Raw genomic sequence first — 17,296 nt, 5'->3', positions numbered from 1 at the left:
TCTTATCACACAACACGCACACAATTGTTGACACACTCCTGCAGTCCAACACACTCGCACAGCTTCTCTTAAGATGTGCGAGCAGCAATCTGTCAACTCTTAAGGGGCATTTGCTCAGAGAGCAAGAAAGATAAAGACAGACCCAGAAAGTGGGACCGGACATAAAGCAGCATTTGCAACCTGTGTGCCTTAAATACTTGGCTTTTATTCAGACCATCCACAGCCTGGGCAGATGGACAGATAAACAGGCTGATGAATGCTGGTATTTAATAGGCTGCTGGGGCCAGCTAGCTCCCCTGCTGAGTGGACTACAGAGGTGCTGGCAGTACTACCACAGCGCATTGCTAATATCAACGTGTGTGTGTGTGTGTGTGTGTGTGTGTGTGTGTGTGTGTGTGTGTGTGTGTGTGTGTGTGTGTGTGTGTCCACAATTTTCACGTAAGCAGTGGAATGCAGTCTCAGTTTAGCTTCCATCATCGGCCTGTCATCCTTTTATTAGCTTCAGGTTGGCCGTACTTAACACTGGAATCTGGATTGTTTCTGTTATGACCAGTAGAGGCGGACCCAGACACAGACAATAAATAGGATTACGTAATATAACAGGGGTTTGTTGTGGGAATAAAGGGGAATATGTGGATGGAGGGCAAGGCAGAATGTAGAGTAGGGGTTTCACAGAATACAAGTAATCCCTGGGTTACAAACAAGTTCTGTTTTTGAGTCTGTTCTTCTGTGAAATTTGTATGTAAGTTGGAACAGTTACATACAGTTCACATCAAGCGTCAGTTAGTCAAATGATTGTCTTAGTATATAGTATACATTTTACCTAAAATATCAAATATAATAATGCAGTAACAATGATAAATGTAATTATAGTACTGTATTTATAATTGAGAGAGAGAATGTGTGTATAGGTATAAAAAACATTAAAGAAACATTCATACATTTCAAACTGTCCTCGGAGCGGGTCACGACCGGCAGAGGCCGGCCATTTGATGCCAGAAATGACAGCCCCCATGTCTCAGTTGGTGTCAAATCCCAAAACACACTGCGTCAGAAATTGGTCCACCTCAAGGATAGGGTCCCCCAGGACAAACACAGTATTAAAGTGTACACTGTTAAGTGCCGGGAGGATTGCCGTGACTTGTACATGAGGTAAACCAAACAGACTAGTGGCCACTCTTTCAAGGATGAGGATGTGCACATCCTTGATGGGGAGGAACGCTGTTTGAACGGGGAGTCAAAGAGGCCATCTATGTGAAGAGGGAAAGACCATCCCTAAACCGAAGCGGGGGAGGGTGGCTAAGAGTACATCTGTCGCCATCTTACAATGCTGTGATTGCAACTATTCCCCAATCCTCTGTGAGTAGTACATGTGGCCATTTTAACTCTAATTAATGGTCACGGCAATTTGCATATGAAACCGATCACTGGTTTTGGTTGTGACGCAGCTGTGCTGTTTATAAGGTTGGGGATATCTGCGTTCAGCTGAGACCGACAAAGCCACTTAGATGAGTGATGAAACATTTCTCCCGCTAAACGTGTCCAGATGAACTGATTCAACTGTCTGGGGTTCCTGAGTTGCAAGAAAGATGATTGTATAGTCCGCTTAACCTGTACCCCAAAGTTAAGAACTGTATCGATAATATGAAATCAAGTTTTTTTTCTGTGAGCCTGTAGGTCTGATGGACTTAATATAATTAATTTGTTTTCATTATGCTGTAAATTGTTGTGTAAATGCGTGCGTCCGGGTAGCGTAGCAGTCTATTCCATTGCCTACCAACATGGGCATCGCTGGTTCAAAACCCTGTGTTACCTACAGCTTGGTTGGGCGTCCCTACAGACACAATTGGCTGTGTCTGCGGGTGGGAAGCCGGATATGGGTATGTGTCCTGGTCGCTGCACTAGCACCTCCTCTGGTCGGTCAGGGCGCCTGTTCAGGGGGAGAGGGGAACTGAGGGGAATAGCGTGATCCTCCCATGCGCTACGTCCCCCTGGCGAAACTCCTCACTGTCAGGAGAAAAGAAGCGGCTGGCGACACCACATGTATCGGAGGAGGCATGTGGTAGTCTGCAGCCCTCACCGAATCGGAGGAGGGGTGGAGCAGCGACCTGGACGGCTTGTAAAATAGGGCAAGTGGCCAAGTACAATTGGGGAGAAAAAAAAGGAAGTTGTGTAAATGCTTAATATCTGTAAGACACCCTTATAAATAACTCGGCTGTGTGGTTGTCAGGTTTTAGCGTGAGGTATATATGGTGTTATGCAGTTGAACCTAAATCTGACACTTCAGCACTTTGGTAGTTTCAGATGTTATCGGTGAGGAATGTATTTATGTTACACAGCAGCGCAGCACATCGACTGTGAAGTCAGATCAATTTGTGACCTGTGTTGCCTCAAAGTATTTGTATGCTGAAAGTGTGAGTCTATAATAACCAGTGGACATGCGTATCAATGAGAGAGCGTGGAAGCCCCATTACTCAGTGTTGTGTTGTCACTTTCCTTTTCATTTCGTTTTCTACATTCCCTTTTTGACCAGAATTCAGTTTCCCATATGTTTTGTCATTCTGTTCCCCTTTTTAGTTTTTTCTTTAATTTATTTTGTTTATCTGAGAAAACAGGCGTAAAAGTTGTCACTTGGAAAATATGACTTTGAACATACATTTGATCTTTGCTTTGTTTATTTTCATTTCTTTGTTGCCTCTTTTGTTTTGTTTTTTTTACGTTTATTTGGGAAGGGACAGTGTACATTAATCAACATTCAAAACAAATGTAAATGTACCCAAGAGGCTAGTTTCTATTTGCAGTCCCTTTGCCTGATTTTGTTAGGCATCAAGCAAAAAAACAAACAATCTATAAACATACAACATAGTTGATATACAATACAAGAAAAACAAGAGCAAACAAACAAGAAAATATATACAGAATATACAAATAATGTAGAAAAAGGTAATAAAGATAATATAGAAAATAATATAAAAAAGCAGATGTACAACTAATGTACAATACAGTTAAACATGTTAAATGTCTGTGCGAATAGCATCACGGTTGGCACAGTGGTTAGCGCTGCCGCCTCACAGCAAGAAGGGCCTGGGTTTGAACCCCGGGGTTGTCCAACCTTGTGGTTCATCCCAGGTCCTCCTCTCTGTGTGGAGTTTGCATGTTCTCCCCGTGTCTGCGGTGGGTTTTCCCCAGGTGCTCCGGTTTCCCCCACCATCAAAAAGACATGCATGTTAGGGTTAATATTCTCTCTGTGCCCCTGACCCGGGCAATGGAAAGAAGAACTGGAGTTGGTCCCCGGGTGCTGCATGGTGGCTGCCCACTGCTCCTAGCTACACAGCTAGGATGGGTTAAATGCAGGGCATAATTTCCCTACGGGGATTAATAAAGTATATCAAAATAAAAAAAATAAAAAATCAGTGTTGACATTGTTGGTTCTTAATAAGCCATTCCTTGACATTACACTCAAATGAATAATAGGATGGGGACTCTCTAATTGATTGTGGTACTGAGTTCCACTGATGCGATGCTCTAAAGGAGAAGACGACCTGGTAGTGAACCTTTCTAACTCACACCTTTCGTTGTTTTAGCCTTTTGCATTTGCAAATGATTCAGCTAAAGCGAACCATATCCTGCAGGCCCTTGTGCAGCAGGCATTGCCTGTCCCATAACCAGATGGGCTCCTGGTGCCACAGCTGGCTCTGTGCAACAGCGATCTCTGATCTTCTATTTAGCATGAAACAAAGGAGTGGTGGATTGGCCACTTCCCCACTGTCCAGCCCATGCAGGTGTCATGCAAGCAGACGGGGAGGAAGGCACTGTAGTGTTAAAATGCCAGCAGAGTCCAGTGCCCAGATGCCGGCCAGCACGCAGCCTGTTAAAGGCTGTTTGGTAATGGGGCCATTCTAGCTGACCTCATAAGGATGAATGAGTGGAGCCACTTACAGGAATGTTAGAGTATGGATGACTATCTTGCCATTGCCCTCATGGGGCAGTGGAAGCGGTCCACAAAATGAACTCAGGGAGGGCGTCAGAGCTCTATTGAAATACTCCTGCCTGCAATCAGTCACAGTAGAGGACTACTTCTTTGAAGCCAGAGTTTCAGATTGGAATGTACCTTTTTCAAAAGCAGGATGTCTGTGTTGGAAAGATTTCCATATTTAATGTTTTCTATACATCCTTCCACCATTAGTCAAATTATTATCTTTTTTTTTGTAAAATTCAAAGAATTTCCAAACAGTAGTTTATAATAAGGTTTGCAAAATGTACAAAATGGCGAGCGCTTAAATGATGCTATTATCATCTGAACGGCACGAAGCAAAGAATTCAATTAGACTTTGGTTGACACTGGCACATTTTCAACAGCACCAGCCACATTGTGCCGTGGCTGATTTATGCTGTCACTCAGCTGTAATCGCTCGGCCATTACAGGTATTTGGGCTGTGTCCCCTCAGAGAGAGGCGTCTCATTTTGAATCAGCTTCTATTATCTGATAAATAGAGTAAAGCTGGAACAAGATCCTTATCTAGAGATTTGCACACGTCCCTGTTGTAATGCTGTGGTGTCTGCCAGAGATAGGCCCTTCTTATCGGCTAATGGATGTGTGATTTAAGCCCTTTTACACGACAGGAATTATGTTGAACCCATTTATGCCTTCATTTGGTCAGGCTGAAATTTGCGCATGGAGACGCTGAATGGTAATAAGCATCCTTTTTTGTCTTTTTTTTAAATATGCCTATTAAATCCATCTGCTGTATAGAAATGACTTTCTATGTGGATGTTTTTGTGGAGGTTGGGATAATTTAAATAAAATTACATGCTCAGTAAAGGTGTTGTAAAGAAGTATTGTGCTTTGACACACTGATGGAGAAGGAACAATTAAATGCTGTTCGACTCTGGAGTTGTGTTGCTCTACTGCCTCCCTGTGGAGGCCTCGAAAACATATTCTGTACAATATACTCTGGGTGTTAACAATAATGGATTACATTTATATAGTGCTTTTAATGACACTATAAGTGTTCGAACAGCACTCGTAATTACCTCACCCTTGACCCCTATGACAGACCCTTTACTTTTGCCCTCCCTCCAGATATGAAGCGTTCCAACAGCCCCGGCTGGCTGGGTAACAGCCTCCCTCGCAGGAGTCAGGGTGAGGAGGAGGGAGAGGAAGGGGAGAAGGAGACCGTGGCAGGACACAGAGCTAAGCGGGAGCGTCGCCAGGGCAGAAGCAGCACCACACTGTGCAAGGTGTGCAACATTCAGCTAAACTCTTGTGCCCAGGCCCAGATCCACTACAAGGGCAAGACCCACCAGAGGAGACTACGCCACCTAACCAGGGCTGCCAGCACAGGTAGGAAACCATGTTTTCACCATCAGTGTTGGGGGACTTTTGCCTGGTGTTACCGTAAGCAGTTACGCATTGTGTCAGCTGTGGCCTTCACAACGCTGATTTGGTTCTGTGCTGCCCAAACAGGGGATGTTACAGGGTTCAGCCCTACGTTCCCTCCCTATATTCCCCGGATCGGGGAACATAGGACCCTTTCGAAAAAAAAGGGTCCCATATTCCCCGTTTTCCCCTAAAAAGGTCCTATAATCCCCGTTGCAATAGACACCGGGGAACATAGGACCCTCTTTTGGAAAAAGGGTCCTATATTCCCCGCTGTTTCCAGGGGAACATAGGACCTTTTTCCAAATAAAGGGTCCTATATTCCCCGCTATTGCCAATCGAGGAACAAACCGGGGAACTTAGAACCCTTTTTGCAAATTATTTCCTTAACGGGTCCAAAATAATAAAAACTGGGGTCATGGCTGAGATGTAGGCTACGACAATCTATTCCTCCGCTGATTAAATTAGGCCGTATTACCATTGTTGGCTGTTGTATATCGCAGGCCACCTTGAGTGCGTATCCAAATTCGGCCTATAGAGGAGGCTGTAATTTGCTTTGTTGTTATTTCTTACCAATATTTACTGCAGTAGGCCTAGTTAGTTGGCTCTCCGGCTCAGCATGGACAGTCGGCAATCAACGCAAGTTTGTCTTGCAGTAGGCCCGCCTACCAGTATAACCTAGCCATTTCCACCTTCGCTCAAAGTTCAATTTGCACAGCACCGGACACTTCAGCCACTTTCTTGTTACTTTGCAGTTCGTTTTCCATATTAAATCGCTTGGCAGACTTTCTTTCAAAAAGACTTTAATGATGAACTTTTTAGGCAGAGAACTTAGACCAGGACTTGGGAATTTAGGACCAGCACAAAGTATCCATCAACGGGGGCCGCCTACCTTACACAATAGGCTAATTGCCTAATAATAATAATAATATGTGCTTCTCAAAAAACTAAAGGCTTGTGGAGGTGCTAAACCAAAAACATGAATCAAAGACGAACATCAAAGGATGTAAGGTAACACTCACCAAATGGTAAAAAAATAACAGAGGCAGTCCTCTATTTCACCATTTTATTGTCTGGCATCAGTCATTAAGGTTTCTGAAGAAGACCACCCGGCCAAGTTATTGACTGATGCCAAACAATGAAATGGTAAAATAGAGAATTGTGTCTTTTTTTTTCATTTGATGAGTGCTACCTTACATCCTTTGATGTTCTTCTTTAATAATAATAATAATAATAATAATAATAGCCTAATTATAAAAGAGGCCTAATAACAAATAACAATTACAGGCATAATACTATCAATAGTAACACTGATAATAGGCTATTAATAACAAAATGCTTCTAGTAAAAGCTTGGCTGAAAAAGGGTTGGTCTATGGCAGAAGCCCCCCAGAAAAGGCATGGTCTAAAACAAAAATCTCCAAGGCCTAACTAGCCTAACGTTAAGGCTTTTTTCTTCTTCAAAAAAGCAAAATGAGTAGTCCTAGCCCATTAGGCTACTCAACAAAGAGGGGCTAAAACCTCTACTCAGCCTATCTGAAAATGTGGTTGCCTACAGCCCTCCAATATGATTCCAAATCTCTGTGACCAGCATCCAGTTGACCCTTGAGCCGCAGGAGACGGGCCTCCAACCTCCTCCACTTGGGCTTCCGCCTTGGGGGAGCATCTCCTCGCTCCGCCATCTCCAGCCTTTCCTCTGCTACGTTATCATAGCCTGCACGCTTCTGTGGTGTCGCATGAAAATGTTAAGCGTGTTATGGGCCACACATCAAAAATAAAGTCTGTTCGCTGATTATTCAATAAATCAGAAAATAAGTCTTAGTCACTTACACTCAACGTGGTTGTTGGTCCTTTGCTCCATGTTGCGTGCATAGACGTTCCACATTGGATGTGGGAAGAGGGCTCCATCATGGACGTATGTGTTCCCGACGTACTGCAGGAAGTCATGCAGCTCTGGATGGTCCCACTGGACGCGCCTCGTGTCTGGGTGGTGAACGAGCAGGGCAAAGTTGCCTTGAACTGTGTCCAGTGGTAGGTGGCCGAGTGCCATCACCTTGCGGATGACTGCTGCCAACTGAAGGTCATCCCGGAATGCAGTAGTCAGTCCAAGTCTTTGCACCCTCTTCCACAGGGCTTGACTGAAATGGAAGTAGCATCCACTCACTTGTGCCCTTGGAAGTTCTGTTTCCAGCGCATTGATAAGCGCCTGTTCAAAGTCGCATATGACCTTTTGAGGTGCCCAGTGGTGCTGCGTAATCCTCCTGGTTTCCCGTTTGATGCAATCGAGCACCTGCCGGTAGTGCCCAATTGTGCGCTGGCCCATCAGCGCATGCACAAGAGGGATAACGAAGCCATGCATGTTTCCAAGTACTGTAAAAACTTGGCTGAAGGGGCGGGGGCACGTTCTGAACGTTGCATCCATATATATGGTTCCACAGCCTCGCAGCTTCCTGATGTTTCCCTCTGTGGCAAACACAGCGATAGCCCACTCGTTGTCTTGGTGCAGGAGGAACTGTTCCCTGTCCCATGTTTCAGCCCATGCACCTTCGATGACGACATCCTCAAGTGTAGCTGGAATCGGGGGCGTGACTGCTGCACGTGCTCTGGCCATAACAGTCCTTACAGACTGGAATCCTTGTGGTGGTGGTCTGTCGCCGCCACCTTGGATTTGACGTTGCCGATGCTGCAGGACCCTTTGCGCATTATAGATCCTTCTGATTGGGACTGTTGGCTCCCTTGCAACTTCTGAAATCACCCCCTGTCGGAATTCTGCACGGTGCACCATTTCTCCGTCAGGGGGATGCATGTGTTCCCCAACATCGTGCACAATAATGTTAGCATCCACGTCCTCCACTTCAAATCTATATGTGATCAGTGGCACTCTACAGTTCCACCTCCAGCACCTCCATCTAATGGTGTCTTGATTGGTGCGGTGCTTCTGATATCTGAAGTTCTCATGTACCAACACTTTGCCCCCTCGATCACCATCCATAACTATCGCCATTGTTTGTCTTCTTGTAGGCTAGTAAGCACATGACAGTGAGTCCACGAGTTATCACCGATAACAACCGATTGTTGCAAACTGTTGCAAGTTGGCGGGCGGTTTAGACATTGGTGAATTTTGATCATGTGATTTAGAACACCAGGAAACTTGCGTGCAGATGACCACACATCCACGACAAGTTTTAAATATTTCCAAACTCGAAATCATGTGTGCATTTGGCTATTTATAAATTATTTTTCGAGCAATATGTGTTTTGTGATTCAGCTTTAGCGTTGTTGATTAGCCTTTCATTCATATTTTGTCAAAAAGGCGTATTCATTAGCCTAGGCCTATGTCCCGTTATTTCTGTAGCATACAGCATCTTAGAATCTTAAGAGACCAGGCAGATATTGTTATTATTTTGTTATTACCATGCTATATTAGCCTACTTTATAATTATAAATATTTCAATAATCCAATTTTTAGCATTTCTAATATAAGGCTATATTGTTATTATTATTATTATCATCATCATCATCATCATCATCATCATCATTATTATTATTATTATTAGGCTATTATTATTATTATTGTCATTATTATTATGTTATTATTATTATTATTATTATTATCATTACAATTATGATGCTTAAAGGGCCTTACTGAGCAGATGGTTTCTATCTAATATCTGTCAGATGCTTTTCCCAATAAGCTGGTGTGGTTATGATGGGAACGACGGCTTTCAAGGGAACATAGAAGAAGTGGGTCGGAATTGGCCTATTGTCGATAACAGCTAGCTTTCGCAGGAGTCTATCCCTGGTACAATGCACTAGACCTCTGGGAGATGGACTGCTGAGGACGGAACACAACACCTATCCTAAGCTCCCAGCACTTCTCGCACAATGTGCTACTCATACGCTGAGTTGGCGGCACCTGGGATCGAACTCACAACCTTGCGATCCATAGGCGAGAGCTCTACCGACTGAGCTACGCCCGGGTACAATTGCCCAAGGAGCATAGGCTTACTATATTACATTCAGACACAGACGAGCCAGCTCACCTACTCGGCGAGGCGCATTTTCCTCGATAAGTGACACATTTCACGCATAAATATCAGAGAACTACCAGGGTGGGTTATGCACCCAAATATAGGCTATAGCCTAATAAGTTGAAATTGGTTTAGTGTCGAAAGTTTCCACATACTTTAGCCAACCTGGACTTTGTGAATTCGTTTTTGTGATATAAAAATAGAAATCGTATGATTCATTGTCTTCTTAATAATCTGCCCTAAATAATGCATTATTGAAAATGCACTTTTTGCGCCAAACAGCGTCAAACCTGCTGACCGGGGAGAGCAGGATAAGCGGTTTGGATAATGGATGGATGGACTTGGCTTTGTAAACTATTTTTCTCCTATTTTGTACAAAAAAAATGAGGAGTTAGATTTATGTTTGTACGTAGTTGTAGATTTGTGAGTGTCAGCTACGGGTATGGTGAACAGTTGAGCTGAATATGACTTTTTAACGTGATAAATGCTGAGTACATGGGGCCTATTATATTTTGATATTCAATATTAAAAAAACTGCTGAACCTAGAGATGAAGCCAGCATTTACTTCTGATTTCAGCTCTTTTTCAAAGCAGTTTTTCTGCACAGCTGTTCCCATGAAGGGCCATTAATCACCTTCACTCAGGACCAACGGTGTCACTGCCACAACAGCCAGCCTGACCAATCAGCACACAGGAAACGCCACTAACGAGGAACTGCCATAAGATGGCAGATTTTAATGCTGATTTAGGAGACTGGCTCAGTATGTAGGCTCTTCACGCGCATCTCAATATTATGTGTGTGTGTGTGTGTGTGTGCGTGTGTGTATGTGTGTGAGAGAGAGAGCGTGAGAGAGAGAGAGAGAGAGAGAGAGAGAGAGAGAGAGAGAGAGAGAGAGAGAGAGAGAGAGAGAGAGAGAGAGAGAGAGAGAGAGAGAGTGTGGGCAGGATGAATTAAAGAAGTCAACATTTTAAACCCCCTATCAGTGATCTGACTTGACATCATCCTGTTCATTCTGTTTCCCATCTGTAGCTAAACTGCATCTGCTCATCTCTCAGATGAACAGCAACCCAGAGACATGAGGGAATAAATCAGGGAAATGACATTCAATTAGTAGAAAAGAACAGGAGTTAGTTGTTAAATATAGCAGGTGTCCATCAAAATATCCCATAAGGTCCCTGTGACTCTCTCTTTTCCCTACCTCACTCAATTATTTTATTAACATGATCTCAAATATGTGTGTATTGTTTCTAGTACAGCTCAACAGCGCAGCTCATTGGCTAGGTCACTTAACTATACATTGGTCACTACGACGTGGATTGCAACCTCGTTGAAGTTCAGGGTTCCTTTGGAAAGTTGGTTTATAGACGAAGCCTGGGAGATAATATTCTAGAGTATGTTATAGGCTTGCAAGCTATATCAGTTTGTATATTTATCACCACACACAAAAAAGATGAGACACAAACACGAAAAATGCACATGCGCTAATACCATGGGAACCCAAATGCTGTTGCGTCGTAATATTTTAACACTATCTCAGCCACACATGTTGTCATTTGTAGGATGATAGCTTTTATACACTAGAGGCATACTTACATTTTACTGTGGCCCTGTATGAATAGCCGTGATTTGCTGCTGGGTGGGTGCCAGGGCCAGAGAACTACAGTTCTACTGAGCCGGGATAAAAGTCCCGATAAAGTGAATAGAAACCTTGCTCAATGGACTGTGGATCCAGCTTTTTGTTGTAGAATCAAAGGATAAAGATAAACGCCATGATGCAAACCTTGGGACCAGATTGTTCACTCAGTGTTTCGTGACACGTGCATATGCCCGCTTCCGCCTCCACACACACACACACACACACACACACACACACATCCCACTTTTAAAAAAATTGACACAGGCTGCCTCCTTCAAGCCTCCTACTCCCCTGAATCCAGCTCTCGGTTCGCTCACACCTGAGCAGACCGTAAGGCTGACCATGCAACATCAACTCACTGATCACAGATTGACCTCACTGTCATTTCCTTCACTGTCTGCCTTCCTGCCTGTCTGCTTGCGAGCCTATCTATGTGTGTATATATTTTTATTGTTCCCTTACAGTTTCCCTTTTATTTCATGTGGCTGTGACTTTAAGGGCAGTATCAAATCTGAGGGCAAATTGCTCTCAGCAGGGGGGTGCACACTGACAAGAACACACACACACACACACACAGACACAGACACACACACACACACACACACAGACATACTTCATCTGGCTGTGGTTGAGACGCTGATGTCATTCCCCACCTCTGTGAATCTGACTAATTTGGAGCAGCACAAATGAGCACAAATACTGTTCCTATTGACTCGTCATGACTGAGCATGAGATGAGTCAACATTTGCTTACACATTTTAGGCATTTAGGCAATGGTCTTTTCCCCAAGCCATTTAGAGAGGACAGACAATGGAAAACCCCAATTTTTTCAAATTCAAAAGCTAATTAAAAGTCTAACATACTGTCTGGGTGGCGTGGCGGTCTATTCCGTTGCCTACCAACACGGGGCTCGGCAGTTTGAATCACTGTGTTACCTCCAGCTTGATCGGGCGTCCCTACAGATACGATTGGCCGTGTCTGCGGGTGGGATGTGTCCTGGTTGCTGCACTAGCGCCTCCTGTGGTCAGTCGGGGTGCCTGTTCAGGGGGGAACTGGGGGGGAATAGCGTGATCCTCCCACGCGCTACGTCCCCCTGGTGAAACTCCTCACTGTCAAGTGAAAAGAAGCAGCCAGTGACTCTGCAGCCCTCCCCAGATTGGCAGAAGGGGTGGGGTAATTGGCCGGATACAATTGGGGAGAAAAGGAGGGGGGGGGGTCTGACATACTCTGGGGAACACTGTTTTAACCCCAACCCCAGATGTACCCTTTAATTAGTTTAGTTTATTGTTTATTTGACAGGGACCACGCACAATTTTACAATTGCACCAGAGTTAGCCGGCAGCTAATTTGCATCTGCAGTCCCTAATTATCTACCAAAGAGGACATAAGGCTGGGGCCTGCTTCTCCATTGGTGCAGCGTCTCTGCACAGCGTCGCAGTGAAGGTCTGTTTCTGGTTGACTTTGGTTTGAAGAGGCTCATAGTGATGCAGCCATACACACCTCCAAAAGTCTGCTCGACATAGCAATGCTAATTGGTCGAGCAAGGAAAGCTATCTGGAAACGAGCAAAACAGTAGAAAGAACAAGGAACAGAAACAATATACATGCAAACACAACACAGCACAAAATAAAACGTGTGGGTACATACCTTAGGGTTTTCGTGCTCTGTTTTCTTCTGTTGTTTTGTTTTCCTTGTTTCCTTTGCCAGATTTATTTTCTTTTTTGGAATTTTCCCCCTTTTTCTCACCAATTGCATCACTCTTCCGAACCGTCCCGGTCACTGCTCCCCCCTGCCAATCCAGGGATGTAGCATGTGGGAGGATCACGCTATTCCCACCAGTCCCGCTCCCGCTCCCGAACAGGCGCTACAACCGACCAGAGGAGGCGCTAGTGCAGCGACCAGGACGCATACCCAAATCCGGCTTACCACCCGCAGACACAGCCAATTGTGTCTGTAGGGACGCTCGACCAAGCCAGAGGTAACATGGGGATTCGAACTGGCGAGCCCCATGTTGGTAAGCAACGGAACAGACTGCCACGCCACACAGATGCCCCCTTTTCCAGATTTCTTTGGCTATTCCTGTGTAATTTGGTTCTCTAAACCAGTGGTTCTCAACCTTTTTGGGGCCCTGGACCCCCTGCGTATTTTTGATCTACCCTGAGGACCCCTCCACCTGATCTTGGGGGAGGGGGGTTGCAATTTGATAGAAACAGTAGAAACTGCATTTTAAATTGCATTATAGCATTTATTCACTCTTTGGGGCAAAAATAAGAGCTTTCAGTTGTAACTTAGATATAGTTAACAAAACAGAATTCTTATGCAGTAACTTTCAGATATATGTAACAAAACAGAATATGTATTCAGTAACTTTCAGATATATGTAACAACAGAATTTTTATGCAGTAACTTTTAACAATGCAAACGGGAGCGAGATCTCTTATTAAAATACAATAAATGACACTTGTGAAACAGATGTAATTAGAGAAAAAAGTCCTGTTACCCTTTATAGTTTAGGTAGATAAAGGTCTCAGTCACATTTGAGTAAAATAATCCTATTTCTATAAATGTCATAGGATCTTTTTTTTAAAGATATTTTATTTTCACGGACCCCTTGCAATTACACCACGGACCACTAGGGGTCCGCGGACCCCCGGTTGAGAAACACTGCTCTAAACTGACAAAGAATGGTGCCCTCTGGGGCACATGCAAACATTACATGCAAGCGGTGGTCACCAACCCTGCTCCTGCCGAGCTGCCGTCCTGCTGGTTTTCACTCCAACCCCAAGATAGCACATCCGCTTGGTAAGTAGGCAGTCAGCAGAATTGGGTGTGTTAAATTAGGGTTGGAGTGAAAACCAGCCGGATGCTAGCTTTCCAGGAGCAGGGTTGGTGACCAGTGTGTGCTAGTATGTAAGCAAACATGCGGACATCGGTCTCGGTGCATCTCACATTCTCCCCTACATAATGAGCATAAATCTAGCTTCAGAAGTTGCTTTCCTTCCTGCTGTGATTAGAGCAGTTAAATTAAATCCCGGGGCATCACTCGGTGAGAAAAACACAAAATAACATTTTCTTAGCCTGCCTGAAAGGGGTGATCTTGGTTTGTAAATTGAATCCTGGAATAGATAAAACAGCAATTTGATCAACCACAGGAAAATAGTCTTGGAAATAAATGACAGCGGAACGAAGCAGACTGACCATTTTGTTGACGATCTCCCAGACTTCTTTAAATCTCTGTTGGGCAACAGAGTCATTATTTTTTCCACTTGTTCACAATATGTTGTCTAAGTACATATTTATAATATAACAGTTATCTACGTATATTTAAAAAAATGTTACATTATGCTAACCAAGTCACCCATGAAAGTGCATGTATGGTCAATCAGAGACCTTTAATTGGACAAAATGAATGGCAGTTTTCCAACACTTCTGCAAATCCTAATGCAAAAATCATTTACCTCCTGGGATTCAACATTTTTTTCTGCTAAATGCCTGACACCAACTGAGACTCGCAGCAAAATCGATTTCCAACAAATGACTGACAATTTGTGGATTGCCTCTAGAGCATTAAGCATCCCATCCCTCAGTGTGATAATTACTCTCACACTTTTACCCACGTTTTAAATCAGCAGCTTCGGTTTACAGGCGGAAAACATATTTGGCCATACTTTGTAAGTCCATACATACAAAGTATTGTGCTTTTTGGGGGGGGGGGATTTTTCCTCTTTTTCTCCCCAATTGTACTTGGCCAATTACCCCACTCTTCCGAGCCATCCCAGTCGCTGCTCTACCCCCTCTGCTGATCCAGGGAGGGCTGCAGACTACCACATGCCTCCTCCGATACATGTGGAGTCACCAACTGCTTCTTTTCACCTGACAGTGGGGAGTTTCACCAGGGGGACGTAGCGTATGGGAGGATCACGCTATTCCCCCCCAGTTCCCCCTCCCCCTTGAACAGGCGCCCTGACCGACCAGAGGAGGCACTAGCACAGCGACCATGACACATACCCACATTCGGCTCACCACCCACAGACACGGCCAATTGTGTCTGTCGGGATGCCCAACCAAGCCGGCGGTAACACGGGGAGTCGAACCGCTGATTCCAGTGTTGGTAGGCAGCGGAATAGACCGCCACGCTTTCCCCGGACGTCCCCTTGTTTGTTGTTTGGTTTGTGGGAGATGCCTTTGCATACAGGTCATGGTAGGACACCACATTAAACCCTGTAAGTAGTATCTCACCACATAGATTTACACAAATGCACACGCGCGCACACACACACACAGCAGATTTCGCTCACATTCACAGCTTCCGTTTCACGAGAGCCAATCTCATCTCTCTCCAGTCTCTCAGCAGACAGAAGAAAAAGGAGGACGAGTGAGCCAAGGCAATTAAGGTGACTGTTGTTATAATGCAATCTGGGCTGTGATAAAACTAGCCTAATAACCACTTCCCTTCCCACAGCTCAACTGGCGCTCCCCCTTTGTTTAGCTACATGAAGTCATTGCTCAAATGAAAAGAGAATTTAATGGGCTGGTTGTAACTGGAGGCCTTTTGAAAAGGGAAAGGTGTGAATTGTTTTTTTTTTGTTCTTTTCTTTTGTGCTCCTCTCCACGCTATAACAAAGCTTCACACCACTGCTTTCAAGTCCCATGCCTTTCTTCTTCATGCTAGCTGTTGTTTGAAGTTGCCACAAACACACATGCATTGTGATCACAATGACCGCAACATGTTGATTATGATCAATGCATTCTTATGAAATATAGAAACGGCTGGATCAAAACTTGGGACTTAATTTTTTCCCCCCACTTTCCCCCCAATTTACTTGGCCAATCAATTACCCCACTCTTCCGAGCCGTCCCGGTTGCTGCGCCACCGCCTCTGCCGATCCAAGGAGGGCTGCAGACTACCACATGCCTCCTCCGATACTTGTGGAGTCACCAGCCGCTACTTTTCACCTGACAGTGAAGAGTTTCACCAGGGGGACGTAGCATGTGGGAGGATCACACTATTCCCCCCAGTTCCCCCCCACCCCCACCCCGAACAGGCGCCCCGACCGACCAGAGGAGGCACTAGTGCAGCGATCAGGACACATACCCACTTCCGGCTTCCCACCCATAGACACGGCCAATTGTGTCTGTAAGGACGCCCGGCCAAGCCGGAGGTAACACGGGGATTTGAACCGGCGATCCCCGTGTGGGTAGGCAATGGAATAGACCACCACGCGACCTGGATGCCCAGGGACAAGGACCATTCCACAGCAGTGATTTTCTCATTCAGTCAAAGTAACACTCCCTCACACAGCAAGCTGAACATGCAGCCAGGAGTTGAGCTATCGACACGGGGTAAAGTGAGCTGCTGGCCAACTGTGAGCAGTGGAAGCCTTTAATCGCTGATCACAGGTTTACAGCTAGTCCAATGATCCCTGGATCGCTAGATTTAATTGTGATTAAAGAAAAGAAAAAACAAGATCCAGGTGGATATATTTTATAAGGTCAGTCTTACCTCGGTTAACACCGCCAGTCATGGCTTAAAATGAGAAGTCGCAGAGTAGCTTGAGGTTTTCAGCAAGGCACGGGTTATCTTTCATTTGGTTTGTCAAAATTGGTCTCACCAAAGCACAGAGCTGAACAATTTTACCCGCCCAGAAAGGTTTTGTAGTCTTCTACATTTCCTGAGTCATTTACAGTGATTTTCATGTTGAAAGGGGGAAATTGCAGGAACCTTCTTTTGGTTCCTGCGACAAAGCCTTCACTCACTGATGGAAAATCTATGAATTTCTCAAATAGAGCTGCATGGAAGATTGACTTGGCTTAATGTATTTCTGAAGCCTGACTTATTTCCTCCGCAGTATACCACTGCAACATAGACACACCGCCACACAAACAACCATGGCGGCAGGCATACGTGTATCTGACATGCACGTAGCCCACACACACACGTGCATGCGTGTGCACAGACACATACACATGTGCATGCACGTGCACACATACACACATGCGTACATATATGCAAACACACTGTGTGAGCTGTGAAATAGGACATTTATCAGCTGGAGATTTGTGCAGCTTGGCCTCATTTCCTACAACAGAGGCTGCTGAACACAAGTAGCCATTTTTAAGATGTCACTTGACGTGTCATCAGCAGCCATTTTCCACACTCTGAAGGCCTGCAGGAGGGGCAGAGAGCTGTAGGGGAGGAAAAAGAGAGAGAGTGGGGGGGGTGTTGGCAAGTTCAACATTTGCCGATCT

General features: G+C 44.8%; 1 protein-coding gene across 1 annotated transcript in view; it reads left to right on the top strand.

The window, feature by feature from the left end:
- LOC130127125 (zinc finger protein 385C-like) overlaps positions 1-17,296 on the top strand; it is a 77,357-nt gene that overhangs the window by 17,363 nt on the left and 42,698 nt on the right. Inside the window, exons 4-5 of the mRNA XM_056296698.1 lie at positions 962-984; positions 5,084-5,344. Of these exons, the coding sequence (XP_056152673.1) occupies positions 962-984; positions 5,084-5,344 (284 nt within the window). The remainder of the gene's footprint in view (positions 1-961; positions 985-5,083; positions 5,345-17,296) is intronic.

This window comes from Lampris incognitus, chromosome 17 (assembly GCF_029633865.1).
Source record: "Lampris incognitus isolate fLamInc1 chromosome 17, fLamInc1.hap2, whole genome shotgun sequence".
NCBI classification, from domain to species: Eukaryota; Metazoa; Chordata; class Actinopteri; order Lampriformes; family Lampridae; genus Lampris; species Lampris incognitus.
Note: the sequence above shows the minus strand (reverse complement) of the source record. Positions and strands in the feature narration are given on the sequence as shown.